This window comes from Daphnia pulicaria, chromosome 6 (assembly GCF_021234035.1).
Source record: "Daphnia pulicaria isolate SC F1-1A chromosome 6, SC_F0-13Bv2, whole genome shotgun sequence".
NCBI classification, from domain to species: Eukaryota; Metazoa; Arthropoda; class Branchiopoda; order Diplostraca; family Daphniidae; genus Daphnia; species Daphnia pulicaria.
In genome coordinates, this window is record NC_060918.1 from 2208427 (window position 1) to 2228075 (window position 19649).

Genomic DNA, 19649 nt, shown 5'->3' on the forward strand with positions numbered 1-19649 from the left:
TTTCATATTAGGTATCTGATTTAGGTAGTCAAGGAATATTCAATTATAAAATGTGTAAAAGAACTAAGTTGAAAGGAATTGTGTTTTAGTGTAAATGAGATCAAATTGATAAAAAGCACTAGCTTAAAAAATTAGGTACTTACAGACGCCGATGGGTTAGTGGATAAGGCATCGGCGTCGGCGTTTATCAGGATCTGGTCGCCAGGGTGGCTGATACTGGTTGGAACTCACGGTGACGGCTTCAGGGGGGGTTGGCGGTTAAAAGCGGGGTTGAACTGCTACTTGGCAACCTTCGGCATAAGAAACTCGATCCGTTGCATGCAGATTGTTCCTCAGACCCAATTCGATAACGTTTTGTTAGAATTTTCAATATTTCCTTTCGTTTTGAATAAAGACGGCAAATATGGGATGCGTCGTCACCTTAGAATCATGTCAGTGGTTCAAAACTTTGCACATGCAAAACTTTTTTCCAACACAGATTTCCATTTTGCTGTTCAAATCGATTACTTTTCCGCTTAGGATATGAAAAACATTATGTTGTAATTGTTTCAGAAAGTAGAAACTCATTTTGACGTGAGAAAAGATAGCTACTGAAAGCTACACCAAGCTACACAGTACACACGACACAAGCCCTTCCAATTAATTAATCAATCACGCTCATTATGGATTTTAAGTTTTTAACTTAATCAGCGCATTATTAAAATGCGTAAAATAATTTCGATTTTCAAATTAAGGCTTGGGGGAAAGTTGTATAATTGAGATAAAATTGAAAGAAAGAAAGACTAGCTTAAAAATATTAGTAGTAGTATAGACGCCGATGGGTTAGTGGATAAGGCATCGGCGTCGGCGTTCTTTGATTTGGTCGCCAGGGTGGCTGTTACTGGTTGGAACTCACGGTGCGAAGGCTTCAGGGGGGGTTGAAAGTTAAAAGTGGGTTGGAGCTGCTACTTGGCAACCTTCGGCATAAGAAACCCGATCCGTTGTATGCAGATTGTTCCATACTTAGACCAAATCCGACAACGTTTTGTTAAAATTTTCAATGTTTCCTTTTGTTTTGAATAAAAGACGACAAATGCGGGATACGTCGTCATATAACAATCAAAGTCAGCGGTTCAAAACTTAAAATATGAAAAAAAAATTTTAACTCAGATTTCTATTTTGCAATTTATTTTAGATTTCTTTCCTGTGTAAGAGTCGAAAAAACGTTGTTGTAATTGTTTCGTAACGTAGAAACTCATTATGGTGCGAGAGAAGATAGTTGCTGAAGCTACCCAATAGCCCTAATCGCGCAATAGCACAATTCCAATTAATTAATCAAGTTCGTCGTAATTTCAAGTTTAATTTATTTAGCGCATTTTTAAAATTCGTTGAATAATTTCGATTTTTTTCTTGGTTTACCTCAATTACTGACATCAACGCCTTGAGCCCTTGATGATTATAGTCATGATTGAACGCCTGGATATTATCGAGTCGTCTTTCCTGATTTTTACTCAGCTTACCAACGTGGTTGTTGGTATTACTTGCGCCGAAGTAGTTTTCAACTTTGTAAAAGACTTCTCGAAGTGCTGCTTGTCATCGTGCTGGTTGTAGAAAGGGTGCCCGACGTGGAACCAACACTGATTGTGAGACAAACAAATAAAAACAAATATTTGACCAAGTCTGATGAATAAAGTAAGCCGTAACAACATGAAAAATTGGAATCTTGATCTAATAAATATTTCAATCAATTTTATCTCAAATTTTATACTATTTTCTTTAAGTCTTAATCGTCTTAATTTAAAAAATAAAAATTATTTAACGAAATTTAAAAATGTGCTAAATAAATTAAACTTAAAATCCAAACGTGGTTGATCAATTGGAAGGGCTTGCGTGTAGCTTGAATCTTGATGTAGCTTCTATTCAGCAGCTATCTTTTGTCGCGTCAAAATGAGTTTCTAGGTCAGCAAACAATCAAAACTATGTTTATTTCAACTCCTAAACAGAAAAGAAATCAAATTTTAATAGAAAAATACGGCAAAATAGAAATCTGCGTTGGAAAAAATATTTTGCATGTGCAAAGTTTTGAACCACTGACATGATTGTAAGGTGAAGACGTATCTCGCATCTTTTATTCAAAACAAAAGAAATTATTGAAAATATTAACAAAACGTTATCGGATGGGTCTGTTGAGGAATAGTCTGCATGCAACGGTTCAGGCTTTGATGAGGACCTATAACCCCTAACCTATACCTTAACCTAACACCCTATCCTAAACTAACAGCAGCAGCCGACCTCTCCCAAAGCCGTGACCGTGAGTTCCGAACCAGTATCTGCCACCCTGGCGACCAGATCCGACAACGTAGGCGCCGACGCCTTAACCATTAGGCTATCGGCGCCCAAAGTTATCTTATTTTTGAAGCTAGTATTTTTAAAAACTTTATCTCAATCATACTATTTTACTTAAGCCTTCATTTAAAAAATCGAAATTATTCAACGAATTTTAAAAATGCGCTAAATAAATTAAACTTGAAATTACGACGAACTTGATTAATTAATTGGAATTGTGCTATTGCGCGATTAGGGCTATTGGGTAGCTTCAGCAACTATCTTCTCTCGCACCATAATGAGTTTCTACGTTACGAAACAATTACAACAACGTTTTTTCGACTCTTACACAGGAAAGAAATCTAAAATAAATTGCAAAATAGAAATCTGAGTTAAAATTTTTTTTTCATATTTTAAGTTTTGAACCGCTGACTTTGATTGTTATATGACGACGTATCCCGCATTTGTCGTCTTTTATTCAAAACAAAAGGAAACATTGAAAATTTTAACAAAACGTTGTCGGATTTGGTCTAAGTATGGAACAATCTGCATACAACGGATCGGGTTTCTTATGCCGAAGGTTGCCAAGTAGCAGCTCCAACCCACTTTTAACTTTCAACCCCCCCTGAAGCCTTCGCACCGTGAGTTCCAACCAGTAACAGCCACCCTGGCGACCAAATCAAAGAACGCCGACGCCGATGCCTTATCCACTAACCCATCGGCGTCTATACTACTACTAATATTTTTAAGCTAGTCTTTCTTTCTTTCAATTTTATCTCAATTATACAACTTTCCCCCAAGCCTTAATTTGAAAATCGAAATTATTTTACGCATTTTAATAATGCGCTGATTAAGTTAAAAACTTAAAATCCATAATGAGCGTGATTGATTAATTAATTGGAAGGGCTTGTGTCGTGTGTACTGTGTAGCTTGGTGTAGCTTTCAGTAGCTATCTTTTCTCACGTCAAAATGAGTTTCTACTTTCTGAAACAATTACAACATAATGTTTTTCATATCCTAAGCGGAAAAGTAATCGATTTGAACAGCAAAATGGAAATCTGTGTTGGAAAAAAGTTTTGCATGTGCAAAGTTTTGAACCACTGACATGATTCTAAGGTGACGACGCATCCCATATTTGCCGTCTTTATTCAAAACGAAAGGAAATATTGAAAATTCTAACAAAACGTTATCGAATTGGGTCTGAGGAACAATCTGCATGCAACGGATCGAGTTTCTTATGCCGAAGGTTGCCAAGTAGCAGTTCAACCCCGCTTTTAACCGCCAACCCCCCCTGAAGCCGTCACCGTGAGTTCCAACCAGTATCAGCCACCCTGGCGACCAGATCCTGATAAACGCCGACGCCGATGCCTTATCCACTAACCCATCGGCGTCTGTAAGTACCTAATTTTTTAAGCTAGTGCTTTTTATCAATTTGATCTCATTTACACTAAAACACAATTCCTTTCAACTTAGTTCTTTTACACATTTTATAATTGAATATTCCTTGACTACCTAAATCAGATACCTAATATGAAAATACAATTTTAAAAGAAAGTTTATCTGTTAGTTTTCGATATCGCAGAATAACATATAACCGAGCCACTCTGGACCTTTTTTTTTGTGGGAGGGGTCAATTCCAACATGAAACACCCTTCCCCCATTCCATTTTCTGGGAAACTGCTGATTGCATTCAAAGCTATAAGCACCGTGAATCAAAGGATGGATCAAGTTACTTAAATTTGGGTCTTAATTGAGGGAAAACGGAGGAGGGACCAGAAAAAGACAACAAACGTGAATTATTTTTGAACTTAATCCAACACTCTATCAAAACTACTTCTCAACAACTAAATGCTTGGTGAGGCCTGGTTAGCTTTAAAAATACCCGATTTAGAAGCAAATACTACAATTCCTTTCTTCGCGACGCATAGCCGCGAAAAAAAAAATGTCCACATATTTCTTCTTGTTCCATTTACATTTCGTAGTAGCTCTTCTGCTAATCGAAAGTCAAAATCGGAAACCAGAGATGGAGAGCCATTTCGAGTGGTGAGAACAGGATGACTTAAAGGACTTAAATACTTAAAGATACCAGTCAGGTTTTGATGCATTTATCCGTTAAATGCGAACACAATGAGAAACGGGTGTAAAAACAGAGCTCTTACAGCATCACGAGCGACGTTCAAATAGGCTTCATGCAAGGATTGCTTGGAATCGGCGTAGTTGATAGTAAAACAATGTACTAATGTTATTATGATTCGATTGGATTGGGACTTACGTGGAACATGGTGGAGACGGCGGCGATACGGATCTCGGTGGTCTCAGTGGCATTGAGGATCAGGCGGAGAACAGCAGAAAGGAACTTGTTGCGGTTAACTGCAGCGATGGGCTGCAGAGAGAAGATGACGTGGGGGCAGACGGCGTGAGGAACGGAGCCGCTCCGACGTGAGGAATAAGACGCCCAATGGCAGGGATAAAGTTGGTGTTGGGCGGAGTGCTCAAGGCAACGATCATCTCGGGGTGGGTCTTTGCCAGTCCGTCGTTCCAATTGCCAAAACCGGATGGACTCCTGGATGGACGTCTTCCGGTCAGTAGTTGTTGTTGTTCTCATTAAATAGTTGTCAGTATTACAACGAAATTGCCTCTTAAACATTTGATAGGTGTAAGCGCAGATCAATACTTTAAATACATATTAGACTGCAATAAAGACAACTGAACTTACACATGAAACCACTGATCAGTGATGATCAGTTATCCAAACTATTCTAGAAGATGGAATGAGAGCTTGGTACATGCCAGGGTTGGTGAACGAGCAAGTCCAATACAAACAGCAGACAATTGTGATGAATCCTAATAAAAGATGAGAAGAATATATGTCGTGATGTGATGTGTAATATATGTTTCAGAAATATAAAGCTAGTGTTGGTTGTTACCTGTATAATTCCGATGGAACATTCAGCAGAATACAGTGATTTTGAACAAAATAGTTGATGGTATGGGCTGCACCACTTTCACGTTTCCTCGACTCTAAGTTGATGAAAAACATTAAGGTTATTCAACATATACACGGAATAGAACATCACCGTCAAGTTACAGACGAAATCACTCGAGTTCACCTATGAATTCATTGGTAATTTTCGAAGAAAAGATATCTTAACTTTTGACAGCAAACCGCAATAAGCCATAACTGACACAATAAGTGACACAATCAACAGGCAATCTATTTGTCACTCCGTCTCAAAACTCAGTATTTGAAGGACTGGTCTTAAGATATACTCACAAAACTTGAAAAGCGCATGATTGATTTGAATGTCAATGTTTGAAGTTCAGCAACCTCTCCTCAGTTTCACGTCAATGAAACGGCGGTGAACTATTGAACTGAAACGAGAACGGAGATTTAATTACAAGTTAATAATTAAATGAGACTGTGCATCGAGCATTACCTCAACGCCGGTACATGTAGCTAGCAAGAGACGACAACATTCAGCCGATAAAATATGCCTGACAGTCATCATGCAACATCTGCTATTTTGCCCAACTGTTCAACACTGCATGGACACCAACATAGGCAAATGTGGAACTGTAAGTCTGCACTAGCTCCATTTCAACAGCCGCTGCTGCTGGAAGTTGGTTGCATGCTTTTCATTTGGAGGTGGAAAATGCCGTGAATGGAAGAAATAACGTATTACTAAAACTATCAACAATAAACACTATAGAAGTGTTGGTAACTGAGAAAAATATAGATACAAATCTACACTGAGGTTGTGAATAATACCAGACATGTAGAAACTTGTTGTGAAAACTGGTATAATCCACAAATATGGCCTGCTGAAGCAGCAGAACATACACTCAATATCTAAGAATTTAATTACAGGCATGTGTAATAAACTATGGTAATCACTACAGAAGACTTGCTTGCATATCAAATTGAAGTTGAATATGTTTCGTGAATACCTGCAACAGCAACGAAAACTCGAACACAGCTAGGACAAATCATAACTTTTGACATTCGTTCGCCATGAAGAGATCAACAACATCAATCGCCATCTAGTGTTCATAAGCGACACTTCATTTTGTGTACCGGATTTACCGAGAGGAAGCAAACTCTTTAGGTACGAGCGGATGTCATAGCGTCCGTTGTACCAACATAAGGTCCTATCCTGGTCAATCATAAGGTCCTATCCTGGTCAATCATAAGGTCCTATCCTACAACCTAAGGTCCTGACGGGATCGTGATCATGACAAGCCATCATCTGTATGGTATATTCGGCGTAAAGTGTCGTACACCGATCCCAGTGGATTAAGAGGCAGTTTCCATTTTATAAGGCATTCAGAAATGGAATTGGAACAGGCCGGAACAGACTCTCAAATCTCTCGGCTGGTCGGGTTCTATGCAAAAAGGGATGACAAATAAAATCCATAATTTCACCTAGGCTACCGAACACAGTAGAAAATTGATTTACCAGCTAGACTTGTTCTTTCATGTAAAATTATGCTGCGTGCGCCAATTCGCGGGCCAATTCGTTTGCCAGTTTGCCAAGGCTGTAGGCCTACTGTGTGCGTCTCTGTTAAGATGGTGTGAGGCTGTGGAAAGCTTGAGAGAAATAATAATAGCCGTTATTTAGACTGATCAAATTATTGATGTTAGTTAGTGTAGCGCGTTGACTCCCGTTTGGACTTGGATTGAAAATGGACTCTACTCGGTTATTTTCGGTTGATGAACGAATGATTCGACAACATTTCCGTGCCACACTGAAACTAAGAAATTCTGCTTGCTGTAGGAGTAGGTAATAATCTGTAAATTATAAATTTATTGGTAAAGTTCTGGTAATTGCATTATTGCATCACACACGTCATCGCAACGCACGTGAAATATCAGAAAATATCCAATCCCCCAGTCAGAGGTGGTCATCATCATAAAAGGACAATGTTATTAGAACAAGCCGACACATATTATGGATCGCAAATTCAAACTAGAACCTACAGATTCCCCTGCGTTGTGCAACTTATAACGTGTATGTGTTTAATGCTTATGGATTTAATAAATTGCCCAGTTAATTTGTGTTAGAATCTAAAAGAAGCAGTTTGAATCAATGTGGTTTCGGTTGACAGATTGACGGTTGACGCATTGACAGTTGGCAGAATTGGGTCTCGGATGGGTTTTCACTATGTCAGAAGATGAGGTTAGGGATATATTATACGAATCAGCCGTGCGTCACGGTTGGCATCCTAGGCGATGTCGATGGTACCGAAGCGCAACAGCCGCTTCGGTCTCAACTCTAAGCCTCACCCCAAAAAGGAGTGAAAAACTTCTAGTTAGACCAATAACGTAGCTAATTTGACTTATTTGCCTGATTCAAGTCAATAAAACAAGTCAGTATAGTCAATAGTAAGTTTGACAGCGAGACCTATTCAACTTTGCACTATGGATCACGAACTTATTTTTGCATGCATGGCGGCATTTGTGATCGCATGTTCATGGTGCTGTACATGTTGTTGTGGAAAAAAGCAACAGGTGAGCAAGTAAAATCGTACTATGTGCAATTATTTAACAAGAAAGTTCTTGTAAATTGTTATTAGTCTAGCTGTATTTCTGGGTATTTTGATCTATCATTCATTATTGTTACTTGTGACTTGTTATTTTGATATCTTCAGCAACAGGAAAACAACCTATACCTGTAACTACACCAATGGAGGTGCAAACGGGATCAATTCTGATGGTGGTCGAAATTCCAAATGTATTGAGACACAATGTGACGCAATGTGTTGTGCAACATGTATTGCGACACAATGTCCTAATTGCTGCCGTTGCGCAATTCACCCCCAAGCGGCCACATTGCAAACTACACCAATCGGCGCGAGTCAAAACGTTGAATTGAAACGATTATCAAATTAAATTGTAGTACTCTGCATGAAATAAAACTGTTGGTTAATATTTGAAAAATTAAAACGTATTCAACGCCAAAACATTCAAGTTAATCGGTTGGCACATTTTCGAGATATCATCGTAATTGCAGGAGGAAGTCGACTTGCCAACAAAAACTGACCCTTCCCGTTGATATAAAAAGGATCGAAAATCTGAAGGATCCCATCGTTTATCTTAACTGTGTTCTTCGAGATATAACGTAACCTGTGCAAACAAAATGGAGGAATCTCGTGAGAAAGTCAAAATGGTTTGGCGAAAGATTTGGCGAAGATTTTGGTCCGACGAAGATTATTCGATGGGAATGATCAAGAAATGGCGAAAAGTGTTGAGGCGTGTCCCGGCAAATTATACGCCACCAGCCTCGTACCCGCTCCCTTCAACGGATCCCCAGCTGATCACTTACGAGGACTGCGAGGCCTTTTTCCAGGCTGTAACCGGAGGATCCAGTCAAGATGTGACTGACATTCTGCAAACCTACGGGCCGGCAGTGACCACCGAATTGTCGACATCGTATAACGAACACGGGCAGACGCCGCTGCTGGTGGCCATCCAGCTGGGAAATTTGGAAATGGTTCAATTCTTGGTTGACAAACTGGACGTTCCCATCGTGCAAATCGGAAGATTCGTGTGCGGTGGCGTCGAATACCTGGACGTCCCAGCCCTGTACGCGGCTATCGTTTGCGGAGAGCTGGACATTGCCGCCTACTTCCTTACCGCGGAAGTGAGATCACATCAAACCGACCCAATGATCGATTCCATCGTCTCCAGTCCCAACGGCCGACAAGAGAAGATCAACATTCTGGAACTGATGGGCGCAGTCAATTTTTACTTTTACGAGACGCATCCAGCCCCGCAAAACGGCCTCAAGTACTGGAGAGCAGCCCTGCATCTTCGTCACTCGACAGCGGCCGACGAGCAGGATCTACCCAAAACTATTCTTCCATCAGAAGTTGGCCTGGCTTTTGGCTTGACGTCCGAGTTTACCACATTGGAACAACTGGAGCAGCTCTCCAGCAACACCTTCGAGCTCTTCACCCAAGGACTTTTGGTCAGCCAGCGAGTGCTGGACATGGTGCATCCTGATGGTCCGCACATTTTCAATCTCACCTACTTGTGCCGATGCGCTTCCGTCTATTCCTTCGGCCAGCAAGAGCAGAGCGGCGAGGCCAGCATCCGCGCGTTGAGGCTCTTTCTGCAGCAATCGGAGCAAGGACTCGAGTGGAAGGGATGGAAGACGAGTCGTATAGTCAACTGGGCATTGGACATCATGACGAAAAGTGTCGCCCATCTGCGACAGAAGAAGCCAGCTGGCCAGGAAGAATTCCCGTTTGCCAGTCTGATGGCCACCTTCGATTTCGCTTGCAGTTACATGTCTCATCTGCAGGCAAATCGCAGACTCGAGAACATCTACCCCAACACTCTGGTCAGTCTGGCCGGTTTCATCGTCGAACTGATTTTCTGGGCCAGCGAGATGACGCCACAATGGAGCCACCAGGATCGCCAACAGTTTGAGCGCAGTCTGTCGCTCTTCATCGCCAAGGATTACCAGTGGGGAAACGCCAATCAGAATCTCCTGCACACCATTTGCCATCTGACGAGTCTCGGTAACATGCTGGTCGCTGAAATTCCTCACGACATGGATGACAATGACGACAGCAGCAGCAGCAGCAACTCCGGGAGCCAAGTGTCCGGCTCACTCACCGGCAGCTATGGCCACAGTGATGATGGGCTAGACGACAACAGCGAATTTGACTGGAGCAACTCCAATGATGGGAGCGACCTGGACAGCAGCAGCGACTGTGATGCTGCTGACGCTGGCGGCGACTTGATTGACAGCCCTGATATTAGCCCTGCTCCTGCTGATGGTGATGAGAGCCAAAATGTGCGTGACGACGACGCTTCTAATTTGTCGGAGGATGAAGTCATTGATCCATACGACTACGACTACAGCACTGACGTGAGCGGATGTCCGTCGTGTGCCCATCACCGAGATTCTCAGCTGTGGTCGGACGAACGTGACGACGCGGAATTTGTGGAAGTGATGAGTAACCATGGCGACGAGGAAGAGCCGACTATTACTCGGGCCGAGGATTCGCAGCTGCTTCTGTCTGTGACCCGGTTGATCCTTGGACTCGGAGCCGATCCCAACGCCGCCAACCTGCACGGAGCGACTCCCCTCCACTTGCTGGCCATGAATCGTGGCAGCGTTATTGCCCAATCTCGGCTGCTGCTGGAAAAAGGGGCCCGCATTGACCAGCAGCAATTGAACCAAAGCAACTGGACACCCTTGATGCTCTTCCAGCAATGGCAAAGTCAACTCGCCAGTCAGGGCCATCCCGATCCTGACCTTCAATTTATCATCAACTACGTCCCGCCACCGTCTCTGAGGTGCTTGGCTTCTCAAGTCTTGCACAAAAGTGGAATTCTATTCGACGAAGACCAGGTTTCGCCCGCTCTACGCCACTTTCTTCAGTCAATAATTTAATAAGACGCCGATTGGAGTTATTGTCAAGAATTTCCAAGATTAAATTTCAGCTAATTTCTTTCTGTTTTGGTCAGCACTGTTCCGTCAGTTGATTTCAATACATTTCTTTTAAACACAAGTTATTATTGTACTGCTTTTCTTTTTCTTTTCATTTGATTCATTCAATATATTGTAGGATTTATTTTTTTAAATTCAAGATAGAATTATTCACTTTTTAGTGGTGTATTTGAAGCTTATATCACACAAGCTTTTATGAAGGAAAAAATATCATTGGTAGATTGATCTACAATCTTCGGGTGGATTGAATTTAGATCAAAAAATCAACATGGTTATTGGAAATTAAATTTTCCCAAGGTTAAAATAAGGTAAAATAGATCTTGTTAGTCAGTTTTAGTCAATGATTAACAGCCAGGACATCCTCCATGGCCGCCACCATATCCTCCGCCGAATCCACCATAGCTATCGACTGCCGTGTGCTCAGTCCCTTGAAGAATCACTTATAAGAACTATTGAAGTAATTATTTAAATTGATTATTTAATTGTATTTCTCATTGGTAAAGCTTGTCGACTGTAGATTCATTTAAAGTTACTTTTTTAACAGTTCTAAGAATAGTTCTGAGAGGATGTGTAGTTAAGCTATATAGACCTACTTGTCATTTTTGTGAGAATCACATCACACTTAATTCTTTGATAGTAATTAATTTTTACAAGTAGGATTAACAGCTAGTTGAAGTCTTGCTTCACTTTCTTCTTCGTTCAAGTCTAATTCACACATGGATTTTTCATTCACAATTTTCTTAATGGTAATTAAGCTAATGATTTGTGTTAACTCTTGTAAATAACATGAAGTGACATTTTGACTTTTCATTTACAGCATTTCCATGGATGCTGAAGATTAATTCATTTCATTATGGTTATAGGTTTCGCGTTTATGTTCGCGTAATTGCTGTCCGATGTGGCACGTTGTTGCAGCCTATGCTGGTGAAAGATCTTTCTACATCAAATTCAATTAGCCGTTCCTTGGTGCTGACTTCGTGTTACCGAAGTTGCATCATATTTTGTGAAATTGTCATCGTAACTATTCAGTTTACCGTTTATAAGTTCTCAGAAGCAACAAAAACAAAGATGACTGATGGAGAAAGAGAGAAAGAAAAGAGCAGAGAGAAACTTGATCTTTATTACACCGATGCTGCTGCTGCTGATACTGGGTCGTTGCATTTTTCACTAACCTACGTCTCATCATGGAGGGGTACGAAATTATTTTTGAATTCAATTATTTATTAATTTAATTTAATTATTTTGACACCCCTACGAAGCCCCCAAATGCCTTCATGCCCTTCAACGATCGCTTGCATCATCAGTCGAAATGGCAATGAAGCAACAACACAAGATGGCGCAACATTGGTCCATGCACGCATCGCATATAGGGATATAACTGAAGCTACTATTTATTTTCAATTCGATTTTGCATATTTGTTTTTCAAATTATGTGTGAAATTAATTTTGAATAAAATGCGTAAATTTACTGATTGACTGAACATGTCAATTCCTGCTAATTTCCATTTGAGATTTTGATCGTAAATGACGAAAAATCAGAAGACGGGAGGTTTGCAGTGCAACCAAAAGTCTACAGCATATATATAAAGGCAACAGCGAGATATTGCGAAAACAATATTCCGTATAGAGCTTTCATGTTAGAAAACCAACATGATTGAACAAAACTCTTTCACCCTGCTCCTGACCAAGATTTTCACGTGGATTATCTCAGCTCTCTTTTGGCATGGAGTGTTTTACCTGGAGTTTTCCTGGACCGGCGTCATATCCTGCGTTGCCTGCGTATGGTCTTCCCTCACCATCTGCCTAATTTTCGTCGTCATTCCGGCTAGTCGACCAGACATACGATGGATTTTCAACGCCTTTAGTTGGGCCTACCTCGGCTATTGGGCTACAACCTTCCTGGTAGCCGGACTTTCGTCTCTTTTCCAAGCGCTAAAAGCTTTGCAGATCATCGATGGAGCAGAGATATTACAGTTGGTGACTTTAATCATCATCATGGTGACTGAATTCTATCTTTATCTTGCTCTGGTCTCCATCATATACCTCTACCTGACAATAAAAAACTATTACACGACAAGAAGAAACCCCGCAGCAAACGTCAGCCACAATGAAGATGATTTTGAAGACGAGGAAGAACAAAATAGATTTTTAGCCAGGTTCGCCAACATTCCGGACGACGGCGAATGCCCAATTTGCATGGGCCCTCATAATAACGCGACGAAGCCCTTTTGCGGTCACGTCTTTTGTTACCGTTGCATCGTTACCTGGATTAGCGTATCATCAGCAACGTGTCCCGTGTGCAGAAGCCCGGTTACGTATGTAAAATACGACCAGCCACCAAGTGCTGATGACCTTATTCCAGTTGCTGCTCCGCGATTGTTTAATTTCAATGTCGACGAGGATCTACTAGAACGACAACTGCTTGAGATGCACAACAGCGTCATGGCCTACGGACTGAGATTATGCTCAACTGTGGTTTTCTGTTTGGCCTGGGATGATATTACAGGTTGGATTTCCAATTATGCAGCATCAATCAATTAATACAAATGTTACCGCGCATCACAATCTGATCACAATCAAATGTTCAAATGTCGCAAATGAATAATACATCACAGATTTCTTTTCACACATATATAGTATACTAACAGTTTCATCATTTCCTTCTCTCGTAGCCTATATCATATGAAATATCATTTTACAATATAACAAGCAGCAATCAGATTTATTTGGGATGAAATTGAATTTAACAACATAAAAAAAAAAAAAAAAGATCTCCCTTAAGGCTATGTATGATAGGCCTAATCCTCTCTTGCCAACCTTCGCTTTGATTGATTCCAAAATTGATTCGAATAACATATAAATAACCTGGGAAAATCAGTTGTTCAGCATTTTCCGTTTAATTTACACGGAGAAAATGTTGTGTTCTAACAACGAAATAACCGGAAATGCCGGAAATAACAGTTTCCCCGCCTGGATGATCACAAAGTAGTCTATTGGTGATTTCATCTGCATTGGCAATCTCGTCAGCACGCTATAAATGGAATGGTTGGCAATTTTTCATGATTTAGAAAATATAGCGATTTGTATTGAGCGATACATTAATAATTCTGGTTTGCTATAGAGTGGTTCGAGGTTGCCATCTTGGATGTTTGTTATCCCAGTTTGTTGCAACCTCAAACCAAAAAGCATTGACATTGTGTTTATCTCACGTTACGGTTTTTTTTTCTTCCGCTTTCCGGAATGCAATTACCGGCAATTACTGACACACAGCTTACAGCCGGGGAGAGTCAGACGAAAAAAAATTGTAAGAATAGCAAACTACGCCATCTATCAGTCAAGAGGGTAACTTCCTATCTTGACTGTTTAGCATCAACTCCCTCTACTCTAAGATAGAAAAGCAAGCTTATCAGCTCGCCGCGAAGGGATAGTCGTAAGCCAGTTGAAAACTGTCTTAAATGAAAAATTCAGGGCCTATTGTTAAGTCGGACTTTTTGCTAAATGCCTTCCAAATTTTTCAGAATTTTTCTATAAATTCAATGTTTTTTCTCTGAAATTTTCTGGAAAAAAAATTCTATCGTGAAATTTTGATTTGTCTGAGTCATGGTTAACAAAGGGCATGGGTCAAAACAAAATTTTTATTTAAAAAAAAAGTAAATCTATAATGAGACTTGAACCATGACCCTCTTCATTATCAAGACAGCGGCAGCGCTATAACCAAAAATCTATTTTTCGTCTTTTAAATTTAATTCGATCCATTATCAAAGTAAATAAAATTATTTTTGTTCTGGCAGCACCGCATATTTTTTGTGTAATTTTTAAGACCAAAAAGTCCGAAATCTGTTGTGAATCTGTTATACACACTTTTCTTCACAGACTTTTTGTCTTAAAACGGGATTTTTCCGTCACTGCTCAATATCCTTGCAAGTTAATTACGTTTAGTTTGCTCAACTCATATTTTCCTATTTTTACACATAAAGTTCAGTGATTGAAATTTCAAAATAACCACCCTTTAGTTTAATTACTGCAAAACATAAATGCAAATCTGGTTATTGCGTCATGGTTGGGACATCACAGATTGCGTCAACACGGCGATGCTATGGACATCTGGTGGTGATTTATTTTGACCTAAAGTAAGAAAGTTGTAGTCGCCACCGCCAGATGTCACTAGTCATTAAGCTGTTATTTTAGCAGTTTTTCATTAATTACAGGAGAACTAATTAAGTAAATTAAATTATTTTTGTTCTGGTCACACCGCATATTTTTTGTCTAATTTTTAAGACCAAAAAGTCCTAAATGTGTCGTAAAACGCCCGAGCTATGGAGCGTTACATACATACATACATACATACATACATACAGACAAAGTGACATGGCTTTTTTTTTCTGCGTATGCGATTATTAGCTTCGCCCTTCGGGCTCGCAATTATTCTGTGTGACTTATGTCAAGAAGTTCTTATCTCCACTCTTACTGTGATCTCTCTCCCGAACAGACTGTAAGTGCCAAAAGACAGATATTGTATGACATACTTGGAATAGTTTAAATAAATGACCTCAGTTAATTGCATATATATTGTACCAGTTTATTTAAACTTCACAGGTTATGGGCCCAGAGTTACGTAACTTAAAGTATGTCTAACGAATCCACAATTTCGCTATGCCACCATGCTCAAGCTTAAGGTGCTGAGACTAGAGAACATTGTCTTAGGCACTGAATCCAAGCCTCGTCATTTAACAAAAAGTGCTCTCGTGTTAAATATCAAACTTTGTGTTTCCAGTGTGGCCAGTCGAACCATGCTCATGTGGGCAGTCTAACTAAGTCTGTGCAGCTCCGAATTTAAAAACTGATTGTAAGGCACGTGTTAATTTCAACCGTGCAGTCAGAAAACAAGTCTCAGGTCACTAATGTGAATGAGCAAAACTGATTGTAAGGCACATGTTAATCCATCTGTGCAGTCAGAATGCAAGTCTCAGGTCACTTATGTGAATGAGCGAAACTGATTGTAAGGCACGTGTTAATTTCAACCGTGCAGTCAGAATGCAAGTCTCAGGTCACTAATGTGAATGAGCAAAAACTGATTGTAAGGCACATGTTAATTCATCTGTGCAGTCAGAATGCAAGTCTCAGGTCACTTATGTGAATGAGCAAAACTGATCGTACAGCACGCGTTGATCTAACTGTGCACAGACAATTCCCTCTGTCTGTGACTTGTGATTGAAACTTGGGTGACCAAAGATCTGCAAGCTAAACAATTGATCTATTATAACATCGAGCCGACCTACCAGAGCTCTATCAAGGCTCTGTTACTGCCCAGGAAATTTGGCAAAGGCTACTGGCTGAGTTTGCTGATGTTGCAGCATCTAATGTCCAATCACCTCTCGGTAAATTCAACAGCTACAGGATGAATCCAGACCATAAGGTCACTACCCATGTCAATGTCTTCAGGCAGATGGCAGAGGAGCTTAGAGGTGTGGGACAGCCACAGTCTATTGATATAATCGTGTCCAAAATCATCCAAACTCTACCCCCAAGTTATGCTGTGTTCGAGACGATGTGGAGCGGTCTACCAGTGGCTGATCTGACCATGGCTAATCTCACAGCCAAACTATCGGAAGAGGAAAGAAAGCTGAATGATAGAAGTAAGCGAAACACAATTTGAAGTTTCTTGTTGTATTGGATACTAATCAATGCGGGATGACAACTATTCAATCTGGTTTCGGATCTTTCCTAATTGTTCAATTTCGCATTCCACGACGTCTCCTTCCTTTAAATTTTTTGTTGTCGAAAGAAAGTCTTAGGAATGCTTCTTAATGGGTAACAAAAATACGAAATGCACCTGTAAGAATTGTGAAGGTTTTAGCAAATCCACCAGATCCTGAGTGTTCCAGTTAAAATTATATCACCAGGAAGCAGTGTGCAAAACCTGGTGGTTGTCAACATATTAACATGAGATTGGTGACATCATGTTAATAATGTTACATAATTTGACAAAAAGGATATGCAGTCAAAGACTCCGTGAATGAGCTGATTGGTGTTGCTTGTTTGTTTGATATGGCCATTGACGCTACATGAAATTTTCAAGTTATGTGGGTCGGGAACTTTGTCAGCTGTAAGGATGTCTGGCCCTATGGGACAGAAGCCATCCATTGTTTTCCCGAGTAGCCACCGACCACCGTTTTTTTTTCCTTGTGCCAGTCGAGTGCAGTCAAGTCGTTCGCAACTGTGTAGCCGAAAACGTAATCTTTTGCTTAACTAAATTCAATATTCTTTCCTTTTTTCCCCAAAACAACGGCCAGTTCGGCTTCCCAAAATACCTCCTGTCAAAGTAAATAGAAACACTTAAATTATTAAAAATTCTTGAAAGACTGAGTGCAGACATGAAAATTTGTGTACAGTTCAACCTTTGAAATGTCAGGATTCTTTATTGAGTCAAAAGGGTCCAGTGATTGAATTAGAAAACTTTGAGAAAACAAGAGGCTCATCTGGTGATGCAAATCACAGTTCTTTACAAGTGTCTCTGTAGTTAAAAAAAAAAAAAAAAAAAAAAAAAAAAAAAAAAGGGTTATAATATCATATGAGTAAGCCAAAAAAAATGCCCCCAAAACTTTAACATTACCTTATTAATCAACAAGTTTTGAGGTTTGAGATCTCTGTGCAAAACACTTTTACTGTGGCAGAATGCAAGACCTCTTAAAAGTTGATACCTTCAAACAATTGAGAAAATTAATTTACAGCAAATTCTTGTAAACAAAATGGGTATCTTACATCAGTGATTGGACTTGCTCACTGTCTATCAAAGTATTTCTTCAAATCCTGGTCACAGTGCTCAAATACTAGGGTAAACTTTGTATCACTGTGGAGGACATCACGCAATCGAACCTGTTGATTATTTAGAAATGTGCTTAGTATAAAAAGTGTACAAAATTGTGCTAATGAAAGAAAAACTCACACTTAAGAATGTCTGTCAAATTTCCCACAGGATCTGCAGGGTTCCATAATTCATTTATATCTAAGCCATACAATTGTGTAACAACCAGATCTTGAACAAAAATCCTGGCCCTCTCTTCTCCTGAACTTTCAGCCAAAGCAGCTACAACTGCTTCATGAGGGACTTGACATAGGTTTCTGATTCACAGGGAAAATCCTAAACAAGGAATTTAGATTATGAAAACATTTTAAAAGTAAAGACTATTTCAAGAGAAACTTACTGAGCAAAGCATCAAGTCACCAAGCCCAATATGTTTGCCAACTGTTTCTAAATTTGAAGTAAAAGTCAGAAAGTCATGCATTGCCCTAAACACAAAACATCCAATTCACAGTTAAGCATAATCACACATTTGGGAGAATAGAATAAGAATCATACATGATGAGTTCTTCTGGGACTCGTGTGAATACTGCTCTGAAATAACCATTGGTAAATTTGCTTATCATTTCACCACCTGCTACAGCAAGTTCTTCATTGTTTTGAATCTGTAAATGGGAATCCACTCCCATATCTGACAATCTGGCATTTTTCCCTCTCAACATACGACTTGTGTGTTAATGCTGTTCGTAGTGTAGCTTCATTGAAATTTTCTCCAAGTCGTTTGCTAAATGCAAATATTTCAGCATCATCATCCTATTATTGAACTTTTTTTCAATAAAAACCGTTAGTTTATATCATATGTAAAGAAATGTGTGATATACTTACAAGCCTGACACGTTTCAGAGCCACAATCCCCTGATTTTCTCTATTCTTGGCCTTAAACACAGTTCCATATGTGCCTATTGAAATGCAAGAAAAGTGATGGAGATTAAATCATTGCTAATTTCACTACACACATGTGAAACGTCTGTATGCTTTTAATCCTTGGTGTCGGTTGGAAAACAAACATGTACGGAAAATTACCTTCGCCAATTCTTTCTAATTTTTCATACTTCTGCATTATAGAACAAGAAATCCTGTTGATTCTCGGGAAACTCTTAATGAACTTAAAACAAAATTAATTAAAACACTCTCGCAGTCGCACTCACAACAAAGCGAACTTTTTTTTTTATTGTTATGGCAGACGCCGGCAGGATCAATCTTGACAGTTTCCGTTTGAAACTTGCAATTTCCAACGCTAGATGGCGAAATATTTTCGTCTGCAATATTGCGTCTGCTCATGCTGTCACTTTTTTCTTTTCAAGTGGTCAGTTCAAACTTGTTCCCAATTTCGTTACTTTTGCACTTACTAAATCAATAAAGTTACAAAAGTTCAATTTAAAATCCTTTAAATCGAATGGTTATGAATTGTGTTGGACGATTGGCATCCTCAAGCCGTTTTTTTTCTTCTTCAAGGACTTTAAATTTTACATTTTGCAAAATCAATGTGAGCGATCAGCGATGGGTGAAGTAGCTGAAATAGCCAGGAAAGTTCTCCTTCCACCCGTCAAAGTTATCAACGATCGAAGCCACTTCGAACAAGGATTTCCTGTTTGATTACCAGAAGAAAGGCCTCGAGTGTCTACATCATATACTAAGTCTCAACCCAAAAATCTCTGCTTCAACGAGGATGGTTTGCAGTCATATTTAGTGTGTTAAAATCCATGATAATTCAAGATTCACCATCTGCCACGTCCTGCAACCTCAAGATTTTAATTTTCCATTCCATGAAAATCAAAGTGGCAAAGTTTCTTCCGTCAATAATTTTTCTGTATCGGACAACTACGCTACTGTTGGTGTTTCGCCCGAAATTCACGCTCTATCAGCAGAGGTATTAAATTTAAATTTTACCGTTTATGTCATCGGGGATTTGAGTAATTCCTTAATTTTTTTTTATTTTATCTTTGATCTATTAATAATGCTGAAAAGTAACATTTTTTAACATACTAGTAGCTTATTTAAACTTCACATAGATGCTTTAT

General features: G+C 39.7%; 1 protein-coding gene and 3 long non-coding RNA genes across 7 annotated transcripts; all 4 read right to left on the bottom strand.

Moving 5' to 3' along the window:
- Positions 1 to 1626: 1626 nt before the first annotated feature.
- LOC124343854 lies at positions 1627 to 6907 on the bottom strand. Of its 4 annotated transcripts, none has more exons than XR_006919359.1 (9): positions 6762 to 6907; positions 6253 to 6687; positions 6046 to 6154; positions 5742 to 5936; positions 5579 to 5676; positions 5232 to 5325; positions 5021 to 5148; positions 4577 to 4867; positions 1627 to 1974 (listed from the first exon to the last, which is right to left on the bottom strand). It is a non-coding gene; the product is annotated as an uncharacterized LOC124343854 (long non-coding RNA). The 4 variants fall into 4 exon arrangements; XR_006919358.1 differs by having other exon boundaries at positions 4577 to 4942; positions 6046 to 6126; positions 6762 to 6906; XR_006919357.1 differs by having other exon boundaries at positions 4577 to 4942; positions 6074 to 6154; positions 6762 to 6906.
- A 9510-nt stretch (positions 6908 to 16417) lies between these two features.
- On the bottom strand, positions 16418 to 16720 carry LOC124343905. Its single transcript, XR_006919429.1, has 2 exons — positions 16600 to 16720; positions 16418 to 16527 (listed from the first exon to the last, which is right to left on the bottom strand). It is a non-coding gene; the product is annotated as an uncharacterized LOC124343905 (long non-coding RNA).
- A 93-nt stretch (positions 16721 to 16813) lies between these two features.
- On the bottom strand, positions 16814 to 17650 carry LOC124343903. Its single transcript, XR_006919427.1, has 3 exons — positions 17529 to 17650; positions 17380 to 17467; positions 16814 to 17280 (listed from the first exon to the last, which is right to left on the bottom strand). It is a non-coding gene; the product is annotated as an uncharacterized LOC124343903 (long non-coding RNA).
- An 18-nt stretch (positions 17651 to 17668) lies between these two features.
- On the bottom strand, positions 17669 to 18688 carry LOC124344480 (CTD kinase subunit alpha-like). Its single transcript, XM_046798028.1, is given in 7 exon segments — positions 17669 to 17866; positions 17869 to 17907; positions 17972 to 18056; positions 18127 to 18272; positions 18274 to 18381; positions 18454 to 18527; positions 18652 to 18688. Coding segments are annotated over 7 exon segments (663 nt in total). The 3' UTR covers positions 17669 to 17692.
- Positions 18689 to 19649: the final 961 nt, after the last annotated feature.